The sequence below is a fragment of the Triturus cristatus genome, chromosome 2_2 (genome assembly GCF_964204655.1).
Source record: "Triturus cristatus chromosome 2_2, aTriCri1.1, whole genome shotgun sequence".
Classification (NCBI taxonomy): Eukaryota; Metazoa; Chordata; class Amphibia; order Caudata; family Salamandridae; genus Triturus; species Triturus cristatus.
Genome location: NC_140582.1, coordinates 1,124,448,259 through 1,124,465,298, shown reverse-complemented (window position 1 = coordinate 1,124,465,298; position 17,040 = coordinate 1,124,448,259). Strand labels below are relative to the sequence as shown.

Below are 17,040 nucleotides of genomic sequence, written 5' to 3'. Positions count from 1 at the left end.
TTTGGAGATCCTAATTCATGTATGTTGGAAATGAGCATCTTTTACATGGTTTTGCCCCATTTTGCATTCTTTTTCTGATGCCAGTTTTTTCTGGCTATAGGACTCTGAAATTTACTCCTGCTAACCAGTAGAAAAGTGCTTGTGTTCTCCTCCCTAAACACCTTAGAATTACCATACCCCTAATTGGCACTTTAAATATACTTGTAATTCCTAGTCTTTGAACCTAGGGCCTGTAAAAGAACTACTACTAGTGGGCTGCAGCACTCACACAAAGCCTTACGCAACAGTGGCTCTCTGGACCTCAATAACCACATAAACATCCATAAACCTACCAGACACATTCGCTCAGCTGGACTCCTACTCGCAAAAATCCTTTTCATACACAGAACCAAATCCGGTGGTCAAGCATTCTACTACTTTGCTCTTAAAGCCTGAAACAACCTGCCCCTCCACTTCAGAGCCTGCCCCTAAGTTCTTGGATTCCACAAGAAACTCAAGACCTGGCTCTTCACCTAGCCCTAACCCTAGCTCAGCTCATACAGATTCTGCTTCATTGCGCAGATACCCTCGGGGTGAGTTGTGCACTATAGAAATACACATAACATAAGATTGTGCAACCTACTAAAGCACCACTGTAAACATGTCTCCAGGCCTATCACTACAGCCGGGAAGTACAGTTTTAAATCGATATTTCGACCTTGACCTGCCAAGACAAATATTTTGGCAGGCCTAAACCTTGCTTTTTAATACTTACCAGTCACCTTCAAGGTAGTCCCTAAATGTCCATATGGGAGAGTGATGTATGGTATTTAAAAAGTAAAGCATATATGTTGAATGTTTTACACGTCTTGGCAGTGAGAAACCTCCAAAGTCATTTTCCACTTTAGGAAGGCTGGCTCTCCCATACAAAAACACTGGCTTACATTATAACAACTTCAAGGACTCCTTTTAATAGTAACTTGACATCCAACTGCTACTTGCATGGTTTTCCCACAAATCTTTTGCCTTCACTCCTTCTGTTTTGCTGAATTCTTTTTTGTTGGTTCTATGGTTCTGCACAATTTTCCACAGCTAACCAGTGCTAAAGTGCTTGTGCTCAATCCTGTCATAGGCTTACACCCAATTGACTTAATAATTGTACCTGTACATCCCTAGTAAAGTGGTATATCATATACCCAGGGACAGTACATCAAATGCTACTGGTGGGTCTGCAGCACTTTTTGTGCCACTGTACTAATCAGGAAGCAAATCTGTCAAGAGAGAAATCCTTTCACACTATCCCTGGCCAGGCACAACCTACACCTGCCATGGCATTATTGAAACCTAACAGAACTCTATGACATCACAAATGCCTTATATGGAAAACATTCCACACAGCCACACAGGACTGAGCAACACGGAGTTCAAGATATTATAACAACCACCCAGTTAAGTAGCCCTTTGAAACCTGTCCCAGGCCTGCCACTGAAGCCTGTGTGCAGCTCTGAACTGCCATTTCGACCTGGGCCCAAAAATATTTTGCCAGGCCTAACCATTTGTTTTTAATACATACAGGTCACCCTTAGCGTAAGCCCTATACAGCCCATAGGGCAGAGTACATTGAATTTAAAAACTGGACGTGTACTTTTAAGTTTTACATGTCCTGGTAGTGGAAAACTCCTGAATTTGTTTGTACTATTGCAAGGTCTACCTCTCTCATAGGCTATCATTGGGTTACATTATTACATGTCATTAGGGATAACTTTTGTTTGGGAACAGGTAGGAATGTCATGTTTAGTGTCTCAGCAAACATAATTTAAAACCCTCATTAATGGTAAAGTTGGATTTTAAGTCACAATTCAGAATATGCCACTTTTAGTAAGTTGGCTTCATTTGCCCTAACCTTTTGGTGTCTGCAGCCTAATTCCTGGGTCACATGACTAGGTGCAGTTGGCAGTTGGCTTTTGTGTATCCCTCCCAGACAGCAACACAGGATCTGGGTGTTGGCAGGATTGAACATATGGACTTGATGAGAGGAGTGGAGCTGTTACCCGTCACACTTGCACTTCAGAGGCACTGCCTCAGCGCACAAACAAAGGACTTCAAAGGAACCTAATGTGTCTGTAGACAAACTGGGACTAGGGCAGAGAGGCAGTAAATTCCAGAAACCTCTGCAGGGGATAACGTTTTTTCCACTTCAAAGAGGGCAGCAGGCATAAAAAGTGGCCCCTCAGACAAAGACATTTTAAGGCATGGGCAAAGTTGGCAATTGCCCAGGACCCCCATCTTCCAAGGACCCCCCATAGGAAAGTGAACATTCTCTCTGTCAAACCTCCATCTATTCTATTTCTTCCTCTAAACCTCTCTCTCTATATATATATATATGAAACTCTGACTCTTTTCACTCTATCAAGTCTCTGGGAAGATATATTTCAACTGGGTTTTGTGACCCCGTTAAATCTTAACATATAATTCAGAACTGTTTGGCATGTGACCAGCTTGATATGTTCTGTACGGATGCCCGTTAACTTTGTCTTGCCCAAGACCCCCAAAATTCTTAACATGACAATGCCCTCAGACCCACTCTTCAGTACACTCCTGGACGTATTTGTGGATACTACAGCAGAAGGACTGCCCTGTTACCTGTGGACTACTCTGCTGCTTCAGGCATTCCCTGCTGTTTGAGAAGGAATACTGGACCTGCACTCTTTATCCCAGGTTGAAGAGACCCCAAGGGTCAGCTGACTGACCTCCTGTTCTGAGCTATCGGGACACACAAGCTACAGAAGTCTCTCTGCAACTTCCCACCTAACCTGCTGCAGCTGGCCCTGCCTGAGCCATGCTGGCCTCTGCTGGTGTGAGTTCCTGATGCCCAAGAGGTGCCTGCTAGGTCCAGGACCCTTGCTATGGCATCCTATGAGCTCCTCCTTGAAGGAAAGGGGAAATCCTGAAGTTTTGGGCTGTTTTCAGCCATGAACGGGAGCTTGTGCCAAGATCATGTCCCCTGCGAGAAGTGCCAATGCGATGTTTGAGTAAACCTGAATCTTCACACTACAGTGATTGCCAGGGATGACTGGCTATGTGACAGCTTCACATTGTGCCACAGCATTCACATCCCACAGTGACCCCTAGCATGAATCTCGAACAACCAGCAATGCCTGACAGAATCTTCACACTACAGCCTCAACTGTCCTTGACATCCATCCTGCTTTTCATGTGACAGCAGCAACCATCTGCAACGCTCTCCCTGCTCCTCTCGGTCTATTCCACTGCACATGAAACTCTTCACGCTGAACTTCAACCCTGACCCTGTATCTGACCTGCACTGCATCACGTCAGACTGAACTTGTGAGTTTCACACGGTCTCTCATGACCAAATGGCTGCGAATGGTGCTTTGTGCTTTTAGGGTCTATATTTACCCGAAACCTTTAAAATTGCACACCTCTGGTTCTGATGATTGGCTATATATATTCGTCAAGGAGGTGCAAATAAAAAAGGGAGATTCCAAAGCGCACTTTGGCACCAATTCATTTTCCATTGACTTTGTACTCCTGCGTAGCTCAAAAACGGCTGAATGGATTTCAATGAAATTTGGCAGGAATATAGATTATGGTGTGTGATGATCCTTTAAAGAAGTACAGGTAAGTAGGGTAGGTGTTTTCTAAGTTATAAGGCATTTTAATTAAGTGATATCTTCTGTTACGGTAGTTTGCTGAAGTTTATTTGTATTCTGCAGTATTTCACGGAAGAACCGCAGAACATAGCGATGACAAAGCATTATGTGATTGGCTAATGACTGCCTTTGCAAAAGTTCAAGGCAGCTATGTTGTTTGAATTGCCCTTTGGTTGTGTTTTGCGTTGCAATCTTATATACAGGTAAGTATTAGGTTTTTATATTTTTTCACTACCTATTACCACTTTTTTAAAGTAATATGCAGGGAAAATGTATTTACAAAACACTTTCAAATTACTATAAGCCGCACACCTCCATAAACATTGTTGTCACCTCACTCCCCACACTAAATTAACTATAACTCGCAACTCTACCATGCACTGTGATATCACAAATTATATGATTTGCAATGCCATAAGTGTTGTTATCAAAACTATGATTTCACATGGTGTAAGTGATGTAATATGCACTGGTATAACCAGTTAATGGAGGAGGCCTGAGTTGACAACACTGTATACAGAAGTGCGCGACTTAAAGTAATTTGAAGGTGACTTCATGTATGCCAGGATTGTTCACTTTATGGTGCATTTTCAGTCGAAGAATCCATGAAATATGCTGCATAATTTTCAATATTATGGGTATTGATGATTCTGAGCGCAGAATTACACTATCATAACAATGTATCCAATATAGCTTCTCCTTAGATTCGCATTTAACTTGCGGAAATCAGTCTTACTACACCTATTTGACATGTTATTCGTGAATCTGTACTTTTTTGTCCTAGGAAGATGCACCAAGTGTGTGCTTGAAAATGTATTTCTGGTAGTTTGCATGCAATGCAGTGTTGCACAAGTACTGCATCATGCCTCGTAATAACATTTTGGAAGTTTCTGCTTATGCCTAAATCACAAATAAAGCGCACTTGTAAAGTGGCCCTACTGATCAAGAGTATGCAACTTTGTCTCAGCCACTGACCTATATTTTGCCTGATCCAGTTAGAGTCCCTCACCAAAGCACATTATGTGCTTCACACAGTAGCGGCTGCTGCTGCACGGGCTTGTGGGAGGGGGGGGGGGGTAATAAAAAAAAGAACTTACCTGGAACTGGCTGGCCACTGCCTCGCCTCTGTCCTTAACCATTTTCTTTCTACCTGTCTCGGCCGGCAGCAGGAAGCACCTGGGCACACAGGCTCCACTGGGCCAATCACAATGCTGCAATGCAGTGATGTGATTGGTCTGAGCGCCGTGGTTCCGCACTCAGATGGGGACAAGGGACCTGTGCATGTGGAACTGGCTGGCCACCGCCTCTCCTCTGTCCTTAACCATTTTCCTTCTTCCTGTCTCGGCCGGCAGCAGGAAGCACCTGGGCACACAGACTCCGCTGAGCCAATCACAATGCTGCAATGCAGAGATGGGATTGGTCTGAGCGCCGTGGTTCCGCACTCAGACGGGGACAACGGGCCTGTGCATGTTCCTAACGAGGCTGTGTAATGCAGCCTGGTGGGGAACATGCAAAGGGCACAGGGCTGGCTAAACAGTCATGCCACATAGGGAGTGCAAACCAATCCTTCCCTGCTCTGGCTAGCCCTGCCCCGCCCGACCTGCCACTGATTGCCACAGAGGAGGAGCCGCCACTGGCACAGCTCTTCATTGCAGGTTTTATTTACTCCCATGCACCTTTGAGTCTTCCGGTACAAAAATGCATGGCTCTGTTTTTTAGGGCATTTTTTTATCCAATATTCCTTGGAGATAGACCTTAAAAGAACGGTGGATGTCATGTGATGTGCATAGTATAATGGTGCAGTGTCCGTGTACACAAGCAGCTCCTTAGGAAACAGAGCCTCTTTTCAGCTGTCATTTTATCGGTCAGAACGGCTTCAACTTGACGTGCACGAGGCATTAACATTTCCTTCTCACCTCTTTCTTGTTTTAAGTGCAATCTTAACGTTATTAAAGTCGTTTTTACAACAAAGAATTACTTTAACCTTTCTCGGAAAAATAATTATGTTATAACGTAATTAAAGATTGTTCAAGGCATTCATTAGGTGTGTAATTACTCCCGCCTTTTAAACCAGGACATTATGTCGCAAGTAAGAAGCTGTCATAGGGTTTTCATTCACCTCTCTAGCCTGGAAAACACTTCCTTCCAGGAATAAGACATCCCATGCTAATTAGCTGCCTGTTCGCCTTCTCTCTCTGTGTACGTGTGATCATTTACAGCATTGTTCTATGAACTGGCAATTCATGGCCATGGTTCGTTTACGTTCATTGCAATACTTTCCATGCATAAAACGTTAAGATAACACTTTACTTGTATGGAAAGTGTTGTGTGAGCTTTGGATGAACCACATGTGACATTTGAGCAAAATTGTGTTACTAGAGAAACCAAACTTGAACATACCACATTATACTGTAAAAGCCTTTCATATACGCGTGAACTCTGTTCATAGTGTCACCAGCACAACTGGCAAGAAATACAGCATGCAATATAAAATTGCTTATCAATGTCACACAAATACCCATCGAAATTAATTTGTTCCACAATAAACACTTCATGGCCCATGAATAGTGTGAAAGGCCAATTTATTAGGACATGGTTGCATATCAATAACTTTATTAACCATTAACATCAAATTATAACTAAAACAAGCAATCTCCCTAACATCCAGCGTCCAATAGCTTCTCAAAACAACTTTCAACCCTAACCTTCATTTCTCATTCCATCCTTTCCCGATAAGGTACCGCCCCCGGTTTGCCTCCTGCACACTGTTCTTCTTCCCCCAGAGGGTGTGTAAGAGCCAGCTGGTGGCTCTTCACCCACCAAGACGTCCGCCATGCCTGCTGCATCTGCACCCGTCCTAATTTTGGCATAAGAAACTGTAAACTTAGACAAGTCCCCCACTCCTTTGACCCTCTCACAATGTAGGGTGGGCGGGCGGACAAATTCAACTCTTCTACCCACTCGCCCCTACCCCGGTGATGCACAGGGTCCGGAAGAGGCCATTTTACACCTCGCCAGACCCTTATATGTAAATGAGCCGACCTGCCCCCTCCCCCCTTATCCCCACCCAAGTCCTGTTTAGGCATGAATTCCACTGGGGAAAGACTAGTCTGCGCCTTTCTATCAAAAATTATGAAAATACAATAAAAAGTTGTAAAAATCATAGAACAATGGCCCTTAATTAAATCAAGCATTATGCCCCTTGGTCTTTTAAAGGGTCCAGCGGTAGTCTAAAAGACTTCCAGCATATCGAGGAAGTGAGTTTCAAAGTTTGGTTGGAATACATAAGCCATACATAAGATAAAATAGTTGGAGTAGTATTGTTTGCATGTGTTATGAAGCATAGCCAGATATCTCCCAACTATTTCCCTGATGGAAAACACCTCTATTGGTGGCCTAAAACATGGGCTCTGCAAGTGAACACTGCGCCGCCCAAGCAGCTAGTAAGTAAAAAAAAGTAGGAGATTCCCACAGGGCACTAGCTGTTGCTAAATGAAGTAAAGTGCACAGGGCATGTAGAGAATGTCTTTCGAATCAGTGCTGCTTCTCCACGAATTCCCTCGCTACCACCCTTCAACAGTGCCCCTCAATTCTCCATAACCACTGTCTCGCTCATGCATTTTTTTGTTTTATAGTGCCAGCCGTACCAGTGTAAGGTGTCAGAGCACTTTACATCACAAACACATTACAGAGACTATGAATAATAAGTGGGTAAATCAGTTTATAGGAAATGTTGCATCAGACAGAGGACTGCAAGGTGTAGGAGGCTCATGCCACCCATACTGTTAGACAGTATAGTTTAAGATTGCTCGGTCTGGACAAGCACATATTCAGAATTTAAAATGTAACGCCATGATTGGGGGTTAGATTTCCCAATAAATAATTTCTACCCATGTGAACCCTTTTTGCAACATTAGGGTAAAAGAAAACTGGGGGAAAAATCAGAATGCTCTAATCTATACCTTGCAGTGTGCATTCAGCTCTTTGGTGATATTTAATAGTTCACTGTTCTATATTAGGGTATACACTACAAGTAACAAAAGGGTCTCTCTGACAGAAGCAGTAACCCACTGACCTATTTAAATGACCTGCAGCAGGCTTTTTAACCTCCTGTACTACTTTTTGATGAGTCAAAATTTCCACTTGACAAAACTCCAATCTCTCTGCAGCAGGTCTTAATCACCAGAGTTATCTTGACATTTTTATGGTTGCCTGAGAATTGCTGGAGGTAAGCAACGTGACAGCAGGAGCTTTTAAAATCATATTTTAATTGAAAACAGTGCGGCCCCCCAAAGTCAACACCTGGTGAGGGGGCACCAATCACACCGCCCTAGATTCACACTTTTTTAATTTACTTATTAATCCCTATTATATGGTTCTACATGGTACTCATGATCTGTAAATGAAATGCTACTAGTGGGTATGAAGCACTCATTTTGTCACCCACGAAGACTGGAATTAATACTGAGACAGAAATAGTAATTAAAAGGGTTCTCGTAGAACCATGAATACTTTTACAGGTTCACTCATTGCCTTATTCCTAACACCTGATTTGCAAATAGGAGGCTATTGAAGGGATGAGGATTCAACTCTGCGATATTTTCAAGGGATCAAAACCTGTGTAACATTACTTCCACTTCTCCTGACATATTGCCATATGGATGTTCGGATTAAACGCAGCATGAGTAGTGCTAGCAGAAGGTTACTCCCCTTGTTTGAGCCCACAGGGGGTTACTCCTGATTGTTCCAGTATGGATCTCTGCTTTGATCACCTTGGCAAAATTCCTGCCTTAACTTAATTGCAGGGAAGTGAGCTGCAAGAGGTAGGAAATACCTACATTTCCCACACCTGGGTCACATCTCACTGCTTTGTGAATAAATATAGGGCTCAGCGAGATTGGGTATTTGTTTCATGGAATTCCATAACAATATCACCAAATTCCAGTTTTGAGGAGAAATGTTTATTGATGGTTTCTTGCATTAAAGTCTCTCAAGGTGCCAGTAGGAGAGTGGTTCAAGTAGATGTCTCTTTGCAGTTTCACGGAATGCACGGTGCAAGTATTTATTGAAAGATTAAGGAATCTCGTGAATTTAGGTGGTGTAATTCAAGTAGTAGATGATTCTAGTAAAGTTGTTCACATTAGGGAAAGATTGGAGATTTTTGTTGATCATGAAGTAGCAGGACTGTTCTGGCCTTTGGCAGAATTTAAAGTATGATAAAGGGATGCAAAAGGAAATGAGAATGCTAGAATAACTCTTTCAGTTGGGCACATTTTCTGAAATAGGTACAGGGTCATTCTGCTGCAAATATATGGCAGGCAACTGCTAAAACTTTGGTGTGCCATGCTGAGGGGTTCTTGTAAATCCTAAATTGAGATGAACTGAAGTGTAAACAGGTACTTATTTATTTATGTATTGATGATAAAAGGAAACCTAAGTAAGAGCCTCCACACCTGCTTCTCACTCTCTCCATAAATTCATTCCCTTGCACCCCACATTATTGCTCCAGATTCCATTGTATAATCCAACAGGGACAGAGGGAGCAGGCCATCACAGTCACCTTTTAAAAACTACTGCAGCACAACTATCAAACACCCTGGAGAGTTGTCTTGAACTTGGCTAGAGAGTTGTCTGGAAAAATAGCAGAAAACAGAACCTGCTTGCTACTGGAGTACCTTCTACAGACCTTACCTGCTTCGACTGGAATAAATGGTATCCCACTGATTGATGATTGTGGGTAGAATGTTGTCTACCATTCTGTCTTGTGCGTCTAGGTCTGCTGTCCCACAAGCACACAGAAGTCCAGATCCTTTGCAAAGTGGCCAACATGTTTCTGGTATTTCTATTCTGAATCTGAATTAACACAGAATGATCTGAATTCAGAGTTAGCTGCATCCTACTGGAAGATGGTCACTAGTCAGTCCAGGACATTACTTGAATTAGTACATTTAAAGTTTCTTCTCTGTATCATAGTGTATAGAAGCCACAAGTTGGAACTGCTACACAATTAACTCAAGTATTAGCAACAACATGGTAAGGTGAGCAACATTTCATTTGAAATGTGCCATAGTACAAATTACCCTGTACATGGGTGAGTGGGGAATTCTGTATTATTCAGAAAAAAAGTTATAGAACTTTATTTCTTAAATTCGAAACTTAGAACTGTTCCCATCGTTGAGCGTCTGGCCAATATGCCAAGCCTAGAAGAAACAAATGAACCCTCCTGGGTATAATTTAGCAATTTTCTCTGTTCCGTTTTTTGACTATGGTCACAGCTACTACAGAAATGCAAAAAAAGAGGTATCAACACAGCTCAGCCCTGTCTGCTGACAGTCCAAGCCTTGTCATGTTGACGTTTTTGAACTCCAGAATTGGTCTGAAGGTAGAAATCAAAGCTATTGAATGAGCTGAACCACCAACTCTTCCCCAGAAGTGACCACTAATGGTCAGCTGCAGATAGAACTTAGGTCCTTGTTGACTGCACCCCATTGACCTATATTGCTTTTTAGTGCCCTTTGTTTTTAATGGGAATTTGTTCAATAATTCATCTCCATACACCCAACTGTATTCATTTTTATGTAATTTTTATGTAATTTTCATCATTATAATTTTCACCTTTTAATCACATTTTGCAGGAATGTATTTCTTAGCCACAATGTTTTGTAGCTGCTTGTGATTAGCTAATAGATATTCCAGGTATTACCACTTTAACTGTGATGATTTAGGCTGTTTTTTGTTTCTTTAAGCTCCGCTACAGAATGTGGTATCTATCTCCCAAAGTTGAACAACCAAGGGTCATATTTACAAACAAATCTGAATTAGGATTTTATGATTGCAGTTTTTACCGAATCACAATAGGGAAATTGCAATTCCTAATGTAAGAAAGCTTACAAACTTCAGACAGTGATTCCTAATGGGGCTGCAAATAGACCTACTTCATAAATATTAATGCGGTAGGAGGTTTGCCACCCATTAGGGTTTGCAGCTATCACAGAAATGGTGGCCTGCTGGGGTCAGGAGACCACCATGTCTGTGATAGATTTTCAATGAAGCATTCTTTTTTTCTTTTTTTAAACCAACCCTTTTATCGTAAAGGAAAATGGGAGATGCTTCAAAAGAAGAAATGAAACAATTACGTTTCATGTTTTTAAGACTTCACAGTTGTCCTTTGTACCACTGCCTGCTCCGAAAAAAAACTTGGTTCCAACATTCACAAAGAGGAAAGAGTCCTGTAGGGACCCTTCCAATTTACAAATGGTCACCAACACCCTTCAGGTGTCAGTAAAAAGTGAATGTTTTGCAACCATAATTCGGTCACAAATAATTCATACATAGCACTGCAATTCAATATTTGGAAGGGATTCCCTTAACACGCCCCTTCCAAATATGGAATTGTTGAACAAAAATTGCAGCTAGGGAACATATTACAGAATCACAATTTGTGTTTTGTGCATATGAAAATGCATTTTTGCAGTCGTAAACGACCTGTTTCTGCGATCAGGCCATTTCCGACAGTACAAATGTTTTTGTACATAGGGCCCAATGTTTGTTACACTAATTATGAGGGCTGCATTGCATTTGGCTTTAAATTGAGCGCAACTATCTGTGTAGCACAACCGAGCAAGAGAAAAAATCTTTATTTATCCTGCCTTAGGTCCAACACCACCGTAATTCATTTTGCATATTTGAGTTTGGAATCTAACCGCGCTTTTGGATAACTTTGATGTGGTACACCTAGACATACTCAATGTAAAAAAAAAATAAAAAAAAAAAAAATAAAGACATGGTCAATGTGCCCTAATACCACAGTTGTTTACATTGTATATATCCCACACTCCATATGTGGTTTTATAAGATTTTATCTTGTGCTTTTTATTTAATTCTGTGACGTGAAAGACTGCAGCTGAATGTGTTTAAAAAAACTGAACTGAATTAAATTGCAAAAGTAAACATCTAAAATGAAGCTATCATAAAAATGTTTTATTGTGCGATTAAATTAAATAAATGCACAACAGTGAAAGGCGCACTAACCTGTACTGTTTGGTCTGATTGCATTGATTTAACGATATACAGTAAGCACATGGGCTGAGCTACCTTTAATCAACGGAGTTATTTTCGACTTTGCTTACAGTGCCCTGATTCCGCTTGCAAGCAGGATCTGCTGGCATACCTGCAGAGGATTGCCCTGTACTGCCACCAGCTCAACATCTGCAGCAAAGTCAAGGCGGAAGTGCAAAACCTGGGAGGAGAGCTCATTGTTTCAGGGGTAAGCATGTTGTCCCACATAGACTCTTCAATTTACTAGCAAACCAAAATTATATATATATATATATATGTGTGTCTATACATTGTCTATATACATATGTACATATATATATACACACATATTTAGACACACATACATATATGTATATATATATATATATATAAATTAATTTTAAAACAGAGTGGAAAAAGAATGTTTTTCTATAGGGAGTCGTGTCATGCATGCATAGTACATGTTCAAATAGATGGTAAGGATTTTCTGTTTGTCAAAATGAGCACATCATTTTATCGCATTTGTGATGCGTACTGAAACACCTGTTTTGGTCCTATATTGACATGGAAAAGATGAAAAGAAATCTGTGCTTAGAAAGATTATTTATTTAGTAAGCAGCCGTGTGTTCCAACACTTGGTTTTTAGTGCAGAATTTAAAAGGAGGGACTCCATCTATCTCCAGATATGTATTTAATTCACCTTCTGCTTTAAAAAAAAAAACAAGCAAACAGAGGCCCATTGTCTTAGTGCTTCCTTATCACTTCCTCTGATAGGGGATTTTCTACACATTCGAGTTCCTAGACAATGCCAAAGGACTGGTTGAGAGGGGCTGTCCAATGAAATGTAGATGGCGTTCTTTTGATTCTATGTTTAGATGCATGCCCGCGTTTTGTGCTGTGTTCTGTCTACGTCAAGCATGCACCCAAAATCTTTCAGTTTCGCTCTGTGAGGACCTGTTTCTTGTCCTCCTACTCTGACCTCCTACTCTGATCTTTCTTGCATGCAGCCATGAACATTCTTTTCTTGGCGATGTGCCCCACAATCGAAAGTCTAGTTTCGGCCTTGCAGTTCATTTTTTAATCTTCGAAATATCACTGCAAATAGTGGTACCTTAAACAATCCTTTGTAAATTAGGTGAATGGCTAGAGCAGTGCCTAATTTGTATTAAAAAAAATCAAATAAGTGCCAGGACTCTCCTCAGGAGGCCACTGCAGCTTGCACCACACATTGCCCCTGCCATGCTGCCAATAGTAGTAATAACACATCTACTAACCATCACATCCCTACAAGTGTGAGAATTCAGACTATTCCAGGCACCCAAAGCTAAAAGAATGGCTTTGGCTTCAGGTAATAAACAGTTTTAAAATATATTGAATCAATTATTGACTGTTTTTTTAGTCATCTCAGACAGCCCCACCTTGTGGCCGACTGCCACAAGCACCGGTATTGACAATTAAGTGCTGGTGCTGAGCACCCGAAACCACCGGCTCAAATTAAGCACTTGGTTAGAATAATAACTGTAAAATATAGTTGTGAGAAATGGCTGGCATGACATGGATAAGAGTATGTCTAGAGAGTGAACACATGCTGTAGCTAAGCTCCTCACACATCCTTAGCACAAATTTTTCATGCGAAGGGGCCTCCTTACAGTATCCTTTGCTAACATTTTTGTAGCACAAATCGAGTACAAAAAATATTTGTGGTGTTACCGGGGAAACAGATATGAAATAATATCATTATTTCGTTAAAATCTTATCCTGAAATACCACGAGGTTTGAAAATTTGGGTGTAAATTCTGCAATCACTAATTTATGTTATCGTGTGCTGCAAGCCAATGGAAATGTTAAAGTCTATTCTAAGATGCACTAAGCGATTATATGCGCCATTTGCACCCAACTGCTACAAATTGCAGATACATCCTGCTGTTTGTGCCTATATTGTTACCTGATTTTGGGCACAGGTAGGAGTTTCCACCAAAAGAAGGATTTCTGGTCCTGTCATAAGCAACCTGCAGGGAAGCCAAGTGATCTTTTATGTGTAGCCACCCGAGATTTTTTGCCTTTTGACTATTTCACTTATATTAGGACACTGTCCAAGGTGACAGTACCATTCAGTGCCACAGTGTATATGCTGTGGCTTCAAAATGGTACTGTTAAGTGGCCTAGTTAACTCTCCTGTAAGTCCTTGGTATCTGATGCAGAACATTCTCCAGTTGCGTGGGATATTGAGGGGCATATTTTCAGGGAAATGATAGAGCGCTGAGATGCGGCAAATTTTGCACCGTCATGTTCCGCCATTTGCTAAATGCAGAGATACGGCACACCCCTGTGTTTTCCCTAGCACTGGTGCTAAAAATAGCTGCCTAGCGCCAATGCAGACACTCTTGCGCCATAGTGCAAGGGTGCCTGCATTGCAGGGAATGATTTTCTAACTGCAAGAAGGTTTCCCTTCCTGCACATAAATAATCAATAATAGCAATGTGTTACTTATAGGTGTGCTGCATTTTGCAGTCCATCTAGAAGTAGCAAATTGCCATTAGTTAATGATTGTTTATGTGCAGAAAGGGACACTTCCCTGCACATAAACAATCATTAATAGCATTTTGCTCTTTATATGTGTGCTACAGAATGCAGCACACATAGAAAAAACAAAAATGCATTTATCCTCGTTGCGCCATTTTAATGCGTTATCGCATGGTGCTCGTTTTACATCTCCTTGTAAATCTGTGGCAACAACAAAAAGCAATGGGTGTTGCGGTAGAACACCCACAGCAACACCCACTGCACACACCTTTCACGCAGATACCTGCATGAAAGGGCCCTATTTACAAAGCGCTGTTAAGCCACAAAAAGTGGGTTCAGGCCACTTTGTATGAATAGTGCAGGGCATTACGCCACCCGACCGTCAAAAAAAGTGACGGTCCAGTGGTGCAATCCCCTTGTAATATGCCCCTAAATGGCATATGTGGGCTACAGGTTGTATTTACACTATCCACTTATGTGATAAATAATATGGCTGATAGGAGCCCACTGTGCTTTGCCTGGCATAAAGTTTAAAATAACTGTAGTGACCCATGGACAAGAAAAGTGCCTTTTCTGTGTTAGAAGCATGTTTGTATACATTAATAAGTCACCCCACAGGGCTAAATGCTGATATATGAAAATGGGGACACACAACATATTTAAAAAAGTGTTCTCTTACTGTGGCTAAATGCTCAAAAGATGTTTTCACTTTGTTATTTTAGATAGATTTTAACTGGAAAAACTAAAACCCTAAATGTCTAGCTTTGCCTAACAAAATCCTACCAAAAGATTCAAAATTATTTTCCTCTCATTTTGGAAAATATATTTTAACAGTGAAGAGTGATTTTTATTGGAAAAGTACCTTTATAAATATGTATACCGTGTGCTGTGTGAGCCAACACTGACTTTGAACTAGTTTTGCCAGCACCTCACCTTCAAAGGTGGATGCACATTTCCGGTTGTAGGTAACATAACTGCTCTCCAGAGGGTTATAGCCTGCCTCTGGGGCCAGGAATGTAGGGTTGTTTTCAACAACTGCCCATTTAACTGAGATGAACCATGTGGGAACAGTTTGCAGAAAAAAGGACATCCTTCACACATCCAGTTTTGGTTTGGAGATGAATGAGGCTGACAGGATGATCTGCTCGCATTAATTCCCAAGGCTCTCCCAGACTCTCAGTCCTAGCAATGAAAAAACTATTATTCACCCCCTATTACAATGAAGAGAAAGTACTGCAAAGTGCACATGGTAAGACAGGTGAAGTATACATCTGACGACAAGGCCTTGCTAAATAAAAGATGAATGAAGATTCAAGGATCCATGAATCCCACTGCCACTTAGGGACTGGAACTGTTCTGAGATGGTTGGTGGTTAACATCTTGTTTGTCTGTCCAGGGTCACAAAAAACAGAAGAACTTTTGACTCAGAGAGTGCCCAGTTGACTACAGATGACTGTACTATTAGAAGCCTGTTCAAGGCTATATGTTATTTATGGCATGAAAAAATGAGATAATGAACAAAGGGGGCCCCCTAAATTTAAAATATAAAGGTAGAGACTCAGGGGAGGAAACCAGTTCAGTGCAAAGAGAAATAAACTCTACCCTTTATATGAAAAAGTACAATGTATCAATGAATTTTTTAAATACAAGCTAGAGACACTCAAGAAGAAATGAACATAGAAGATGTATGCATACATATATATACAACCACTTCACTTTATGATTAGTACAAATTTTTATTTCACTAATTATAATGTTTCATATATACATGTTTTACACATTAGAAGAATTTAGTGCAACAGAGATCGGAGAAAACAGGTTCCCACTAAGAAAAAGGAGAAAAAGAAACTAATCGCACATACATTCATTCACAACCAAGACACACATTCATCCAAATTCACACAAATGTACTGTTCATGCTAGTGCAAAATAAATGGCACTAAAGGGGTCCCAACCCTCAAAGGGTCTTCACAACAGGAAAAATGCTCAAAAGCACAAGTGAGTATATAGGCCTTGGTGGAATCAGGGGTTTCTGAGGAAAACAGTTTTTCTTGATGTTTAATCCGGTAAAGTAAAAAGAGAGGGTGGGCCCTTTGCAAAACGCCGACGCGCGTTTCAGTGAGACAACTCCAGATGACGGAGTACCACCTTCTTCAGGGCAAAACAGAACCGCACAAATCAAATCGGGACCTGGAACACAGAAGAAGGAAGTAACATATATGCATAAATGCAAACCTATATCAAACAAACGACACAAATTCATATGTATTATTTCCACAGAGTGTCACTTAGCTACATAAATAGGACGGATACACGTTATTACATTAAAATCAGGTGGTTAATCGTGTGCACCAGAGACCAAAGGGAGTAATGTCAAGAGATAACAAAAGAATAAGAAGAAATGGGGAAAAAGCAGGGAAATATAGACAAACATGAAAAAGAGCGAATCTCCATATGACAAAAAAGTAATAGTCAAATCTAGTTCTGGGCTCAACCCCTAAATTACCTGAATCAATAGAAGAGAAATTGTTCAGCGTAATAGTTTCTAAAACGAAGCTTCAACGCGACCGAAGGATGCCATACTAATCAAACAAAAAATAATGAATGAAAAAACAGTGAAAAAGATATATGCATATAGACCACAATGTATCATATTGCGATTATGTCGCCAAAAAAAGGGTGTACCTAAAATAAGTACGGATACACAAAATCTTCAAAGTAAATGGACAAAGCGAAGTCTAAGCGCCAGGATTCGATCTTTACAGGGAGGGAGAGACGAGGACACACCCCTCCAGCAGGTTCAAAGCTAATGCAAGGAGAGATAAAG

At 41.0% G+C, this 17,040-nt stretch overlaps 1 protein-coding gene across 3 annotated transcripts in view; it reads left to right on the top strand.

The window, feature by feature from the left end:
- CTNNA2 (catenin alpha 2) overlaps positions 1-17,040 on the top strand; it is a 3,048,772-nt gene that overhangs the window by 2,838,338 nt on the left and 193,394 nt on the right. For all 3 annotated transcript variants that reach the window (XM_085642663.1, XM_085642662.1, XM_085642661.1), the window contains exon 17: positions 11,785-11,919. In XM_085642663.1, coding sequence (XP_085498789.1) covers positions 11,785-11,919 — 135 coding nt within the window. The remainder of the gene's footprint in view (positions 1-11,784; positions 11,920-17,040) is intronic.